This window comes from Acanthopagrus latus, chromosome 4 (genome assembly GCF_904848185.1).
Source record: "Acanthopagrus latus isolate v.2019 chromosome 4, fAcaLat1.1, whole genome shotgun sequence".
Taxonomy (NCBI): Eukaryota; Metazoa; Chordata; class Actinopteri; order Spariformes; family Sparidae; genus Acanthopagrus; species Acanthopagrus latus.
The window spans coordinates 10,120,729-10,136,095 of NC_051042.1; the positions used below are offsets into that span (position 1 = coordinate 10,120,729).

General features: G+C 39.8%; 1 protein-coding gene across 2 annotated transcripts in view; it reads left to right on the top strand.

Annotated features, from left to right (window-relative positions):
• The window catches only part of si:ch211-186j3.6 (neural-cadherin), a 268,142-nt gene that overhangs the window by 163,772 nt on the left and 89,003 nt on the right, over nt 1-15,367 (top strand). For both annotated transcript variants that reach the window (XM_037096548.1, XM_037096549.1), the window contains 2 exons: nt 5,430-5,659; nt 14,695-14,972. In XM_037096548.1, coding sequence (XP_036952443.1) covers nt 5,430-5,659; nt 14,695-14,972 — 508 coding nt within the window. The remainder of the gene's footprint in view (nt 1-5,429; nt 5,660-14,694; nt 14,973-15,367) is intronic.

Sequence of the window (15,367 nt, forward strand, 5' to 3'; positions counted from 1 at the left end):
AAAGCAGTGGGAATAAGTTCTTGGAGTTGTGATTGGCCATCTGAGTAGCAATGTCAAGTTTTTTATTCTCAGTCGGAAATCAATCTAAATGAACTTCCAATGTGATCATTGAGCTCAGGCAGCACCAGATACTCTGTATTGGTTTGATTGGGATGTGGATTCCCCTATATTACCCCTATATTCTTAAAGAATAGATTTGAAATATATATATATATATATATATATATATATATATATATATATATATATATATATATATATATATATATATATATATTTATATATATATATATAAAATGATGGATATGGCCCAACAATGGAAAGTCAAATTGAACTGTGGATGATGCAGTGTAATAGCAATTTACATGTTCAGTGGGTCTCTGCTCACATACAACACTGACACACTGTCCTCATCTGATCCTTCACTCACCCTCCACTGCTGATGTGCATTTAATGTTGAAACCCTATCAACAACCTTTACCTTAGAGGGCTGGTCACTTCATTGAGGATTTTTAATTGGCTACATTGTCATTAAAAGGCTGTTAGCTGGAGAGTGTATTGATTTCATATGTCCTGGTTGTAACGGAGCGACTTGAATTGAAAGCAGGAGAGCGCAGGTGTCAGCCATTGCAGAATCCGAAACACTCACAGGCTTTTAACCCGCAGTTCAGCATCGAACAAACTCACCAAAAATGTTAGTTTGACGTTTCAACAAAATGTAATATCAAGGATTAATGACTTTGAGATCATCCTGAGGTGTAGACCAGTGCTGCGTTTGTGCGTGCTGAGGATATGTAACAGAAACCATTTCCAGGATTATATTTTTCCATGCGGAGCTTTGGAGTAAACAGTCTCATTGATTCTCAGTCTCGGGGATTATGAAAATATTCTACTTATAGCATTACTTACACCCTCCTTGACATTCTAAATCCCATTTCAAGAACAAATGTGGAATGCAATAAGGATGCACAAAGAAGGCACTAGTTAAATCTGGCTCGCTGAGATTAAGGCTTTCTCTCTCTCTCTCTCTCTCTCTCTCTCTCTCTCGCTCTTTCTCTCTCTCTCTCTCTCTCTCGCTCTCTCTCTCTCTCTCTCTCTCTCTCTCTCTCTCTCTCAATGCTGATGGAAAGGTAAAGAGAAAACAATGCGATAAACAAAAAGTCCTTGAAATGTCCACATAACACTAGCTTAGAGTAAAATGCACAGTGCTCAGGGTGAAAGCACAATCAAAAGTACATTAGTGCATACACTGCATACACTGCTGTTTGTGTTACTTGATAAAGAGAGATGGGCTTTATAAAGAGCTTTTTGTCAGCAGGATGTCCTTAAACAGAAGATGCAGTGCTGAGTTATTAACTAAAATTGCTATCGCTCTTTTCACATCTGGGTGCCCTCTGAGGTATGTGCACAGTAAGATCAATACACAGAAATTGGAAAAATATTTCAGTTTGCTACCAAAGGGATTACATGTGACATATTTGAAACTCCTTCACCTCCCTTACTGGTCTGACACTTTATTCATCTCTCATATATCACTGTCCTTGTGGGTGTCAGTTTATTCAAAGAGCAGCTTCAATACAAGTATGGAAACTATGAAAAGCAGAAAGAAAAGGCCGTAAACCATGTTTCCTTATTTCTTTTTCTTTTGAGTTTGTTAAACCTGACTCATTGAATGGGGGAAGGTTTTAAGATCTAAGATTTAAAGGATAACTTCTTTCGATTTCAACATGCAGCTTTATCGCTCAAGCTACCCTTGACTTGCCAGTACCGAAGAAGCGAACACTTTTGGTGCAACCCTTACAGGGATCCTTGAACGTAGAGTTAGCAGCAGCTAGATTTGGAGCATGTTAAGGTGCTTAAAACACAGTGTAAAGTTCTGACCCCATGCTGTTAGCTGTCAATGATAACTCTCCGCCCAAGGAGTCCTGTAAGAGTTGCACTAAGAGTGTTTGCATCTTTGGTACTGGCAAGTTAAGGGTAGCTTGAGCGATAAAGCTGCATGTTGAAATCGACCAAAGTTCTCCTTTAAGTACCGTACACCACAATGCCAACAAATGTGCCACATGCATTATTTTAAATAAAACAAAGGGGCACTCTACCAGTCAGTTTACTGGTCATTCTGCCTCTGGAACTGTGACAAAATAACCCTGATAGTGTTGTTATCTTATCTTTGCTTTGGCTGGAAGAACATACAATCATAACAGAAAGCCAGTGTTACAAAATTGAGGTTTGAGGTTTGACTGATTGGTCCATTTCTTGGTATAGACGTTCTAAAAGAAGATCTTGATGTAGTAGGGACTAAATGTCACACTATTACTCCCTCTACAATTTTGATTTTTACAATCCCTGTGTTTTTAAGTCCACTTTCATAGTGAGTACTGCACTAAATGACAAAGTACCCTCATGTTTTATAAATTGTTTTTCTTGTTTTTTATTTTAATCAGTTGATCTTTGTAATTTCCAAAGACATCTTAATGTCCGAGACATCTTAATGTCCGAGAACACATGGTGACATCCATAGATAAATCACTTCCTCTGTCTAACAAATCCAGAATTCAAAGATTTCCATTTTACAATGATGCAAAAAAAAAAAGAAAAAAAAGAAAAAAAGATTCAAATCATTCAATCTGAGAAGCAGGAACTAGCAATTTACTAGCATTTTTGATTAGAATAGAATTATTTGTATTGTCATTGTAAGCTCAGCTTAACTTTGCATTACAATGTAGGTTGTTGATCTTTCACTTCATCCAGTAGGTCATTTTGGCAAGTAAGTATTAAAATGTCACAGTTATTTTAGAGGAAACAAATGCCATCGAATGTAGTTAATGTATAAAAGAGTTAAATTTAAGTGCCATCTGCATGGCTCTGCACACAGTTATGCTTATTACCAATGTAATGAGCAAATCTCAGAAAAGCTAGGCTGATTAATCACTTACAGTTTGTCTTCTTGTTTAAGTTTTGTAATATTTATATGTAATGGTTTGTATTTCCTAAAATATATTTGCTATCAAATATATTTTATTTTGTTTCTCTACCTAAATTCCCACTTATGAAGTAAAAATGTGTCTCTGAAGGATAATGCCATGGAAAGTGACATCTTCTGCTCTGCTGAACTTTATTGCCTGACTTGGTTAAATGAGCGCCTTTTAAAAGTCTCTCAGTCATCCTAAACTTGTCAGGGGGAAACACAGCATACTGCACAAAGGTCACGATGGCGGTATTTCAGACAGACACAGCCAGACAGACAGTATACTGCTACATAAGTAAGGTACTAATCCCTATTTTTGTGCCTCTTTGTATGAAATCACAGGCCTAACAGGCAGGAGTATGTCTGTGCACTACCGCCTCAACACCCCATGCTTACTGAAGCCTCTGGGAAGGAGAAAAGCAGTAGTGAATAGTGAGGCTGGATCAAAGCCAGGTGCAAAGGCTGCCAGTCTGCGTTAGGAGTTACTACCCTCTCCCCCCCAGCCCCCCATCCCTCCTGACTGTCTCTCTGTTTGCCTCTGTCCTTGTTTCTCCCGCTGGACTGACTGATGGGAGCTGACATTAGCCTCGATCCCTCACGCTGTATCTGCTGAGCCCATTCTGAGCCCCCTGTCTTGTCTCTTAATGCCCAAGCTCTGTCTCCTTCTATGCACCCACAAACCTCATCACCCTGCCCGATGCCTTGTGTGTGTGTGTGTGTGTGTGTGTGTGTTATTGTACTTCTATCTTTGTTAGAAGCACTTTTTATTTTTACAGTGTTGGTTATGAAGTCAGTTTTCTGATAAAGAGCAGTTTGTTGTAAGCCCCGAGCAGTCTTTTTTGTTGTTGTTGTTGTTGTTGTTTTCTTGAAAAAAGACTCACAGCCCACACATAGATTAAAGTAATTATTGGTCACAGTAGCTACTCTTGTCTATGCAGGCATGGAGAGATCTGCTCATAATGTTGTTGTTTTTTTTAAGGTGTCCTGGTCTTTGTGGTTTTTCCAGAGTTAGTCTTTATTAGCACAACATTCCACACTGTTGTGACTGCATCTGTCCCTTTACAACAGCTCAGCAAGAAAACACTGTCCCCAAACATAAAAAAAGAGGGAGCATTAGGGACTGTGCACTGTGTTACCCATCTTTCACGTTGGTATAACATTAGGAAGGGATTGCTTCTGGACCAGTATAGATAGTGGACAATTACAGCCATGAAACTGCACTGTGCATATTGACGTGCCTGAGAGTCTAGCCGGTTACTGGTCCAGGCTTAAGAGAAAAGGTAAATGATTGGAGGAAAAAAAAGGAAGTTTGGGGGTTTATAAAAGTGCCTCTGCATTAGGTGAGTCCTGCGTTGGCCTAAAACTGGAACCTGAAGCCAACATGTACCTGCATTTATAAAGCAAAATTGGCCAAATCTGTTACTGCCAATTTTGAGACCTGAAATTGACCCAAACAGAAGAGACTATATATTTTGTTTTAGTGTTTTCCCTTCATTTCCTTTCCTTTTCCAGGTAAAAGGTCTAATGCTACACACTATCTCCACCTGGTCTGTTCCTTTTTTTTCAAGACAGTTAAATCTGGATGTGGCTTGCAGCTTTACGTTATAAAACATCCCAGAACCCAACGTATTACTGGTTTGAACACGCATGGTTTTACACTCAGCCTGACTCTTTGTCTGGTTGTATTTAAAAGTATTTATTGCTGGAGAATATTCATGCAAGCTATAGTTTAAAATCAGCATTGAATTGCTTTAGAATAAACGAAAGAATGGAAGTGTGGATTAGTCGTGACTGTCAACACTGAAAATTAAGCAGATCATTACAAAGACTGGATGAAGGATGAAAAGCTCCCTGTTTTTTTTTCTTCTCCTCCCACTCGTTTCTTTTCTCTCAGATGTGTTGAAGAGTATGGGCTATAACTTAGTGGGCTGACTAAACCCCAGTACAACCTCTCCTAGTGAGCCATCTTTTATACACACATTCCTTTGATGTGGCTTTGTTTCAGTGGATAACAAATTAAAAGTCTGTGTTATTTATCCACCATGAAATGAAATTAGAAATGATTCAAAATGAACTTTAAATTGTCAAGAGTGTACTTACCTTAAACTGGCATGGCTAGAGTTTGAAATCATTGAAATCAAGCACCCCCACACACACACACACACACACACACACACACACACACACACACACACACATACACACAAAAGAACCATCCACTTTGTCAGAAAAACTTAGCTATTTCCAATAATTTATCATCACAGCGCCAATCTTGAGTGTTCCAAACTGTTTTTTTTTTTGTTTTGCACTTGGGCCCAGTTTGAAAATAATTGGATTTATCCTTGAGCAGGGGTGGAAATAATGAGGCCTCTTCTATACAGTCAATGATTCCAATCGTGTGTGTGTGTGTGTGTGTGTGTGTGTGTGTGTGTGTGTGTGTGTGTGTGTGTGTGTTTCTCAGACATCATAGCGAAGGAGTTCATTGAACTGAGAGGAAAGCAGCGGAGCCGCTACGAGCTGCTGGTGGACTTCCTGTCTGAGATGCTTTCCGTTCCACCTGATGATGTCAACATCTTTAGCCTAATGGATGTGAAAGAGCGGATGCTGGATGTTCGCTTTGCTGTGCAAGGTGGGCCCTCCTTCCTCCAGCCTGAGAAGATGCATGGATATCTGGCAGCCCACAAACAAAAGGTAGGTTGTTGATTTTCTTCAGCATTTTAATCTTGAATCGGTGCAAAATGAAATAATGCACACTTCAGTAGAATCTCTTGAACGAGACTTTAACGACATCTGAATAGTGCGAAAGTGTACTGCAAGGGAACTGGAGAGCGAGAGTGAGTGTTCCAAACTGGGCTGTGCTCTCTCTCTCTCTCTCTCTCTCTCTCTGCTGTCACACTTGTTAGTTGGAGGCAACAGTTCTGCTTCTGGCAATGTTTTGGCTGAAGCCTGTGCTAAATTCTAACAAATCAAACATGCCAGTCAAAATGTAGGACATGGTCTCTCTTTGCTGTGTGCGGGACTGACAGTCAAAAATTGTACACACAACATATTACACAACCCCAACCGTATCAGTAATAAAAGTGCCAAGACAGAGTGTTGTGTCAATTACCGTGGACTCCTGCAATCCGTAAATACTGTGAACAATCACTGTCTGCCATGTTTCCCACCACCTTGATTTATGTCAGTAATAATGTATTGCCCGGCAGCAGCTTAAATGCACCTTGGCATTGATTCTACAGGTCTCTGAACTCTACTGGGGGGACGGAATTCATTCTTCCCTTCCCTCAGTTGGTGTTCTAATAATGGTAGTGGAGAGTGCTGTCTAACATGTCGGTCCAAAAATCTCCCAGAGGTGTTTAATTGGTTTGAGATGCGTTGGCTGTGAAGGTCATAGCATATGATCACATCAATTAATTACTCATTAAAACATTCAGTAAGCCCTTGTGCCTTACGGATGGGGAAATTATCATCTGAAGAGACACGAATGTCTTCAGGATTGCTGCAATGACCATGGTTGGCTTTACAGCAACAATACTCAGGGTTCCTATCTGGGCTTCTTACAGCTCTCCTTTGGTCCTGCCTGAAAATAGCTCTGTACTGCATTCCTACCAGACATGTGATGTCTGAGCAATCGATTTTTCATTATGCCTCTGTGCTGGCGACAGCTGTGGCCAGAGGCTTTATGTTCCTCATTTGCCGCAAACATCCATTTGTACTTAAGGATGAGCTGATTAGACCTTGGGTCAAAGGTCAAGGCAAGGCCACTGTCATCTCACGTCCTTCCCATTCGCATGAATGGGGAATCAGGGGAACACATGGAGTGCATTTCTTAAAATTTTACACAAATATTTGATGTTGAAATGGTTAATTAAAAGCCAAGTTGTGCCACTAAATACACTACTACTAAATAAAAGTAAAGGCTATTTGGATATTTTAGTGCCTGACCTGTTTTTTTATGTTGTGTTTTGTGAATCATTTTGGTCCCCAAAAGTAATGCCACACATTTTTTTTTCTTTTATTGCATATCCATACACATGAATATGTGCACCCGTATCCCAGTATCCTTAATTACTTTTAAGTAAGTGTATGTATGTGGAATGAAGCATTATCAGAGGAACAGCAATAGATGTGCCACCTTGATCTGATAATCTGATAATTGACTGAACAGACTTGTATCATTTAAGGTGAGGAGAAGAAACACACAAACTTGGCGATATTGGAAAAGTAGCGTCGAACACCATCTGCAAAAGATGCTGTAATATTTATCTTGCGTATTGATGGGTGAGATGTTGGAATTCAGTCTATTTGTCTGGACAGATGGTTCCAGTCACAGGCCAAAGAATAATAGAGACATTGCATAACCTTGATGGGTGCCACACTGCAGGGAAAATTATTCATACAGAATATTGCCTGTTTGTACTCATCTGCTGGAGTATTCTTGGAGCCCTTTGCACATCCAAGTTGAAAACAGCTGCAGAGAGTGAATCTTCAAATGCATTTACCCCCCCAGAAAATCTTGTGTGGTCATGATTAATTAGTTTGCACACATATGGCTCTAGTCTTCTAAGTAAAACCGCAAAAATGTCCACTTTTTCTAAACAATTCTGATTCAAGTGATGGTCATAATGAAACGACAGGCCAGAGTATAATTAGATATATCTTATAGGAGTTGCCTGATGATATCCTATCTAGGAACAGCTCCAGAGGCATTTTTTTTTTTTTTTTTACATTGATAGTCAACATGACTCATTTTGTTTAGACCTGACAACGAGAAACCTACTTGAACGTTTACTCTGATTGCGTGCAATATGCAATTTCAGCTTTAGCATGGAGAACATCATTTGATTCTAATTTCTAACTTGAGACTCAAGTCTGGTTAGAGAAGTGGTGCTTTTGATTAGATTCTTGTGTCTGTATTTCACATTCTGTGTGATTCTGGTTTTCGTTTTAGTTGCTGGATCTTCCTGAGTATAAATTACACTTCAAGCCCGTATTAATGTTCTAAATATTATCAAATATTTTGACAATATAAAGATGTTTTTATTATTATTATTTTTAGAAAATAAAATGGGAACTTAGAATAGACAAATGGACCAATTTTGATTATGTCTGTTGCAGATATACTCAACATTCCACAATAGCTTTCATGAAAATGTCAATATGTTTTATTGGGACAACCTATGGTCCCCAACAACAAACTACCGGCAATATACTGGACTGAGAATGATGTGGAACAATCAGTGCTTTCTTTTAACTCTGCCATTGCCATACTCTGACACTGACATAAGTATGCATGTGAAGAACAAGGAAAACAGTGGAGCACTTGAAAACTTAAGCAGATCAAATTAGTTGCAAAAATGCTCACCATACTGTCCCAGCATTGAATCTGAATCCTCCTTCTCACAGCATGGAAGCGTTGTGAGTAGGGTTGGGTACTGTCGACATTTGAACTAATATGGTGCTGATACCGGTACCTGGGATTCAGAACCAGTACCCAACAGTACCTTTATTTGGTGTATTACTATCTCTGTAATCACACAATATTATATCAGTTTAAAAAAAAAATAAATAGTTGCCTAATTGGCTGTAACATTGGCATTTTATGTATTTACCTTGTGCACTGTGCAAAATATCTGTGCAAAAAAAAAAAAAAAAAAACTGTTGGAATTTCAACACAGTGGTGGCCAATGAAAATATATAAATAACTATCAGAAATGAGCAGAAATGACAATAGTTTAACAGTAGAGGGTAGTAACATGTCAACCTCATCCAAAGAGGAAGCAACACTTGTCAGTCAGGTACTGTTGATCTCATACTAAATTATCAAAGGCCATTGCAAAACGTTTCACATACTGTTTAAGCAGAATGAGCACCAGCTTGATGAGCAATTATGGTTGCAGCCAGTAGCAGATTTTTTTGCCAATGCTAGTGTCAGTCGAGACTATGGAAAAAGCCAGGTTATCTTCAGCAAATAGCCTATGCCAGTCAGTTCATTACCTGAAGATGCTGATGTTGATACTCAATTAAGGCTTTGCTGTTCATGAGGAGGTTCAATTCTCCAAGAACAAACGCAGAGCTAGCTGTGATCATGCTAAAATCAGCTGTAGCTGCTGTGTGGGACTTACAGGGTACCAAACATGGTACACGCCCCACAGTTTGTCTAACATGGATGTAAAAACTATCCAAGATTATGCACTTTATCCTAATTGTTTTTTTGTTTTGTTATTTTTTTTTTTTTTTTCAAAACCAGTGGGCTTGAGTACAGTCAAACAACAGAAAATGTGTACTTATACCTTTTTTACGTATTTTTTGTCACTTTATATGTTATGGTCCAATGAAAGCTAGGGAATGACAGACTAATGGAATTTTTCAAGACATGTTTCTGCAAATACTTCACAATAAAATCCTTGATAAGAAATGAAGAAATTGCTTGGCAGCACAGTGAGCTGCTCCTGGATGGCTCTCTCGCTGGTGTTTGTGGTCCAGCTCTGAATTTACCAATGCAACGTTGAGATTTCAAATAGTCAGCAATAGACAGATAGCAAGCCATAGTGATATGATGTATGACAGTCTTGGTCGTACATCCTCTAAATTCAAGTTTCTAACCCTAACTAAAGCCAAAAATGGCTAGCAAAGAAACAAAACAATAGGTGTTGGTTACTCTGGAAATCTGCTGCCTTCTATTTTCAGATCTACCTTTGAATTCTGGCTATATTTCATAAATTACACCTTTAAGTGATGGCTGATTCATGTGCCAACTCATATTGCCAAGGACACAGCCTGTATTGTTCATCTCAATGGGCCACCTATGCTGAACATTTTTTTTTGTCTTGAGTGAATTTACTGGTTTCCACAGATCCTCTTCCACTTAGAATAAGCAGACAAGACATTTCGGTTACCCGTTGACACGCGAAAATTGGGCTTTATTTAGACCATTGTCCTGGATGGTGTCCCAGGACACACAAAAAAAAAAAAAAAAAAATCTTCTATATTCATTGTCCATGAGTGTGGAACATCGTTTTAAATCCAACCCAACTTGACTCTAACAGAAATGCACAGTACAGGATTATGCCTGTAACACTTTGGCTTTTGTAGTCACAAGAAGTAGAGGAAAAAAGGAAACAAAACTTAGAACCGTGCCCCATCAATTGTGAAAGGTGTGTAAAAGGACGTTGCTCTTCCTCTATTTTGTAATACATCGGCTTAACTGACAAATGACATTTCAGTCACTTTCAAAGGGCAGTCTAAGCAACATTGAAAAACATAAAGAAACATATCATAATTTAATAGAGGAGAGTTAGTAAAACACAAGCGTTTCACTTCATCACACCGACGCTCCAAGGCTGCTGGCTTCAGTCAGAGCTCATTTCATGTTTCAAAAGCCTGAATGGAGGTGGGAGACCTTTGTGTGTGTGTGTGTGTGTGTGTGTGTGTGTGTGTGTGACTGTGCATGGAAAGTGGAAAGTGGAATTCACCAGCGGAGAGTTGAAAAGAGAGAGCTGACCCGGTGTCCTCAGAGGGGAATGATGAGCCAATCTGTATTTGCATGTTTTTTGTCTGTAAGGGAGAAACAGTGTGAGCAGAGTCGAGTCATGGCCATGGTGGTCAGGTTAGGTCAATCACCCCACTGAACCCGTTGCCACTCGTTCAGCCCTTTCCCAGGTAACCCTCTCATTGTCTCAACTGTTTATTATCATTGTGAGAAATTAGAGATGTGGAGCAGAGCACGCACGTATGTGAAGTGTATGAATCGCTTTTTAGGATGAAAAAAAGAAGAAGCTCTCTGTGGCCATCCACAGAGAAGCACAGAGGTAGAGAAAGATGTGTAAACAGAGAGGTAGCCAGGGCTTTCAAGCGTGATTTGTGAGGGGAGCACTGACTGTTTCATCTGAATTCAGCCAGGTTCTCCGGAGAAGACATTGATCAGAATGAGATGTGAAGCGTGGCGATGGAGAGGATGAACGGGAGCAGGAGAGGCAGAGGAGGGGGAGCTGGTGGACGCGAAAGAAAGAGGAAGGGGAGGGAGAAGGGGTAGCGGGGTTGGTTTGGCAGAAGATGAAGCGGTGCTTATTATTAATGTTTTCAATTCTCCAGTAATGCCTCAGAAGTAAAAGATAAAATAAAAAAGAGAAACTGTATTCCCTATGTCTTTCTATTCCTCTCTGCTCTACTTCAATAGTGGAAGTTATTCCTCAGTGTTTTCTATCCAGCAAGCTCCACTTGACTGTTAATGATCCTATGTTCGTTTTGGACCTTTTAAAAGACATTGGTATGTTGCTCTGATACCAAAGTTCATCTCGTTATTATATTAATGTGGCCCTCAGGGCACCGGATAGGATTATGAAGCTGCTCAATGCATTGGAACAATAGACCAAGGAGCAATATGTCCCTCTGGTCTTCTGTTACTTGCTATACACACTGTTCCGTCTTTGAAACATTCATTGTATGCCTCTCTGAACATCTCCTCAACATCGAGGAGACTATAGATGTCGGCTTTGGAGGTTAAGAGACTCCGGAGTGGCAAAAAGTATTTCTTTGAGAAATACACTACTAATAAGCAAGGAGGTATATATTTCAAAGTAACATCTTTATGCATGACAGATTTCAGAGCATAGCCCCATCTGAAAAGAATTCAAATTAAAAGTTGGCCAACACTTGACGACATGAAGGAAGACCAAATTAGTTCATCTTTTTCTATCAAGAATTTCAAAATGTCTTCTAGGCCTTCTTCCTAAACTAACTAGAAATTAGCCTCAGTATGAATAGGATGAGAGAGGCTGTGGCTCAGCAGGTGTCCTTGAGCAAGATACTGAACCCCCATATTGCCCCTGAGGGCCCGGCGATGAGCTGGCGACTTGTCCAGGGTGTACCCTGCCTGCCCGGAGACAGCTGGGATTGGTTCCAGCAACAAACAAACCCCACGAAAAAGGGATTAAGCAGTCACAGACGATGATGACATGAATAGGATGATATCAGTGTTGTAATTTTAAGATTGGGAGTGTGGGGCAGGCGACCCAAAACCAAAAAATTGAATGCCTCTGCTGGCCACTGCTTTATAACCGCCTGGCAGCATGACGCCGACTTCACTGCTACCCTCCATCTTATGTCTGGTCCTGTCTGTACTGCTACTTTTGCTGCCCCGTTATAATTATTCCCCTTCTCCCTCTCCCCTCCCTACCTCCCCAACGTCAGACATGACTACACTGGATGAGTGTGTCTCATTGGCTTTTAATGTCAAGGATTTGAAGGATCCATTATCCCGTGCTGGGAAGGAGAAAGCAGAACGAACTTGACCTACATTAGGGAGAAACCCTCTTGACCGGAATCGTCCGTTTCTTTTTTTTTTTTCTTCTGTCCATCACAGTAGTAGTATAATGCATTCATGTTGCATAATGAAGACAGAGACCATGAGCTCCTTGCTTTGAATTAATACTACCCTCAGTCTGTCAATTTGAATTGATCAGTGAGAATAGATTCCAATGCTAAGATGCATGCCAACAAAGTAGAACACTATTTTCCTTTTATAATGGCTATGTTCCAAGCATTTGTCAACCTCCATCTCACATACACACATACAACTACAACACATAATTTTTTTTTTTTTTTATTTTTTTTTTCTGTGCTAGAATTATGCGTTTGATTCGTCTCCCTGTTGGTTATAAACATGATTCACTGTGCACACCCATTGATGAGAAGGCTAATAATACACAATATCCCACCTCTGAAACTAACGGCAGTTTAGTGCCAAATGTGACATATTCCTCGCCAAAAGAAGCATGACAGTCATGTTACATAACCTGCTTACATAGACTGTAATAGATGCATCCTGTGTTTAGAGTGCAGAGAGAAATGAAAACTCCCCTGGTGGAACAGGTGGTTCTGTTACAGAAAGAAACTGCTTTCTTCCTCTTCAAACCGTCTTTCACTGGGTTTCACACACAGAAAAACTAAATAGATAAATAAATAAATTAAAATATGTATTTTTCTCTCGATTTAACTCATAGAGAAAAAAAACAAAAAAAATTCTCGGGGAAAAAAAAAAAATGTTTTCACTCAACTTGACACATGAAGATTCACTCAGTTCCACACATGATACCTGATTCTGACACTTTTTGGTACCCAATGTTACAGACACATTGCAACTGGTAATCAAAAAAATGTTGAGGCCTGCTACCCGCCCCTTCTATATTAAAGTCCATCCTCAGCCTCTGATGACTTCCACACCAGCAGAGTAATAGCTAAATGGTACACAGTACATACCTGATGTCCTGTTTTTTTTATCGCTGATAAACTGCATTTTAAGTATAGTTTTTTGTGATCAGATGTGCAGTTACATTCATATTGATGCATTCATCGCACAATCCGAATTACTGTCCATTGAAGGGTAAAAACAGAATGAAACGAAAAGAAAACAATGACCGTGTGTGTGTGTGTGTGTGTGGGTGTGGGTGTGGGTGTGTGGGTGTGCGTTTACACGAGTGCATGCATGTGCATGTAACCGCAGCTAAAATCTACTTGACCACGGTCACTCGTACCAAACAGCGCATTCAAATGCAAGCACACCAGCACAAGCTCCACGACACCGCAACTCTACAGTACATTCAATTTACATTTCATTTTCCCTTCTACCAAGCAGCTCAACCTAGAGAGTCAGACTCCTTTTCTGCCTCATCACCGTTTAGCCCACTTTTTCAGGAAACGGTGCAGAAGACGAGCTTTATTTCTCAGACCCAAACTGCTTACTGTACTGTAATACATTCACACATTGAATGCACTTTCCACATCAGCATTCTGTTGCATGTGTTTATTGGTCCGTGTAAACTAATGTACTCAAGTAGATGAAGAGATAATACAGTAACGCTGGATGAACAATTCATTTGCTTCAGTAAACCATTATCACTATCGAGTGTTTAGCGTAAACACCTACATTAAGTTTCAAATTGGAATATGTTTAGTCATCATACGTTTAGTTCAGCAAATGTAGATAAAGACATAGAAAATGTGTGAAAAGTGTGAAAGGAGATAAAAAAAAGAAACACCCTCATGTTAAAGGGGAATTAAAATCAGTTAATTGTTGTTTGCGAGTTCTGTGACTTCCAGCAAATGTGGCAAGGCAGATAAGCTTCAAATCACTCTTATGTTGGTTTCCTGTCGGTCAGTTGTTGGGACTTTCTGTCCCTGACCACATTAGGCTTGCTGTTGGCTTTTCTGAGAAATCAGTTTGTGTGTCCTAGACCTGCACTTCCAAACTGGAACTACGTCTTAAATATATACCAAGGATATATTTGTAAGTGGTATTACTCTAAATTCTTTAGTCTACCTAATAGTAAACCTTAATGCACATTTTAGGAAAAGAGTTGGAGATGTAATGGGAGTCACTGTTGAAACTTTTTTCTAACTAAAACAAAAGCCAAACCTTGTCTGTTAGTACATAGTAGCTATTTGAAAGAGCTGCAGATACAATGTGAGAAAATTAGGCACGCTACAATATTAATAATTATTGGGGGGAATACCGACAAGTTGTGTTTTATTCGGTTGTCATTTCAAGGAACTTGTGCTGCTATTTAAAGTTAACATTATGCTTCAAATTTGACCTTAAACTGTAAAGATGATATTAAATGATAAATAGCTCAAAAGTTAAAGTGGAAACAGACCCAGTAGTATCATGAGAAACTCAAGCCAATATCTGTTTTGTTTTTTTTCTTTTCTACTCTTTCTCCATCCAGCTCCAGTCATTTCTGCAAATCAGCGTGTTCCAAATCCGAGTAGACGAGTGTCCTGGTTCAGAGTGTGCCGGGGCCAGCGGCTGCACCAACGTTTTGAATGTGCGCGACACGCCCACAGTGGTGGATTGTGGGACTATGAGCCTTGTGTCTGTGACAGTGGAATCCACAGCTGTGTGCTCCTGCCCGGGTAGAGAGCAGTCCCACCAGCCCTGCAACACATATCCCAGAAACCCCTGCTTCAATGGCGGCATGTGCGTGGACACTCAGCATGGCTACAGGTGAGTTGAAAATGAACACCCGAAATGAACAGACCCAAAACAGAGCCTCTGGGGCAGATTATATTAGAATGATGACATTTTTTTTTCTTATAAAAAGCATAACAGGTTATTTCGCTCACATTATGATAGTTACCAATTCTGACCAAATGTTAACACGTGTTTGCCGTGCTGTAAGGAAGCCTGTAAGAATGTGTGGAATGGAAGTAGTCATTTTTCTCAGGGTGAAAATCCTCCTTTCAGTTCGAAATCACCGTAGCTAAACACAGGCAAGAACATCAAGCCGTATAGTTTCCAGAGTCATTTATAGCAGCAAGAACCTATCTAGCTCAGATACCACATGCTTGAAAGTAAGAATATAAATAAATTAACACAGTGATGCAATATTCTGAAACTGT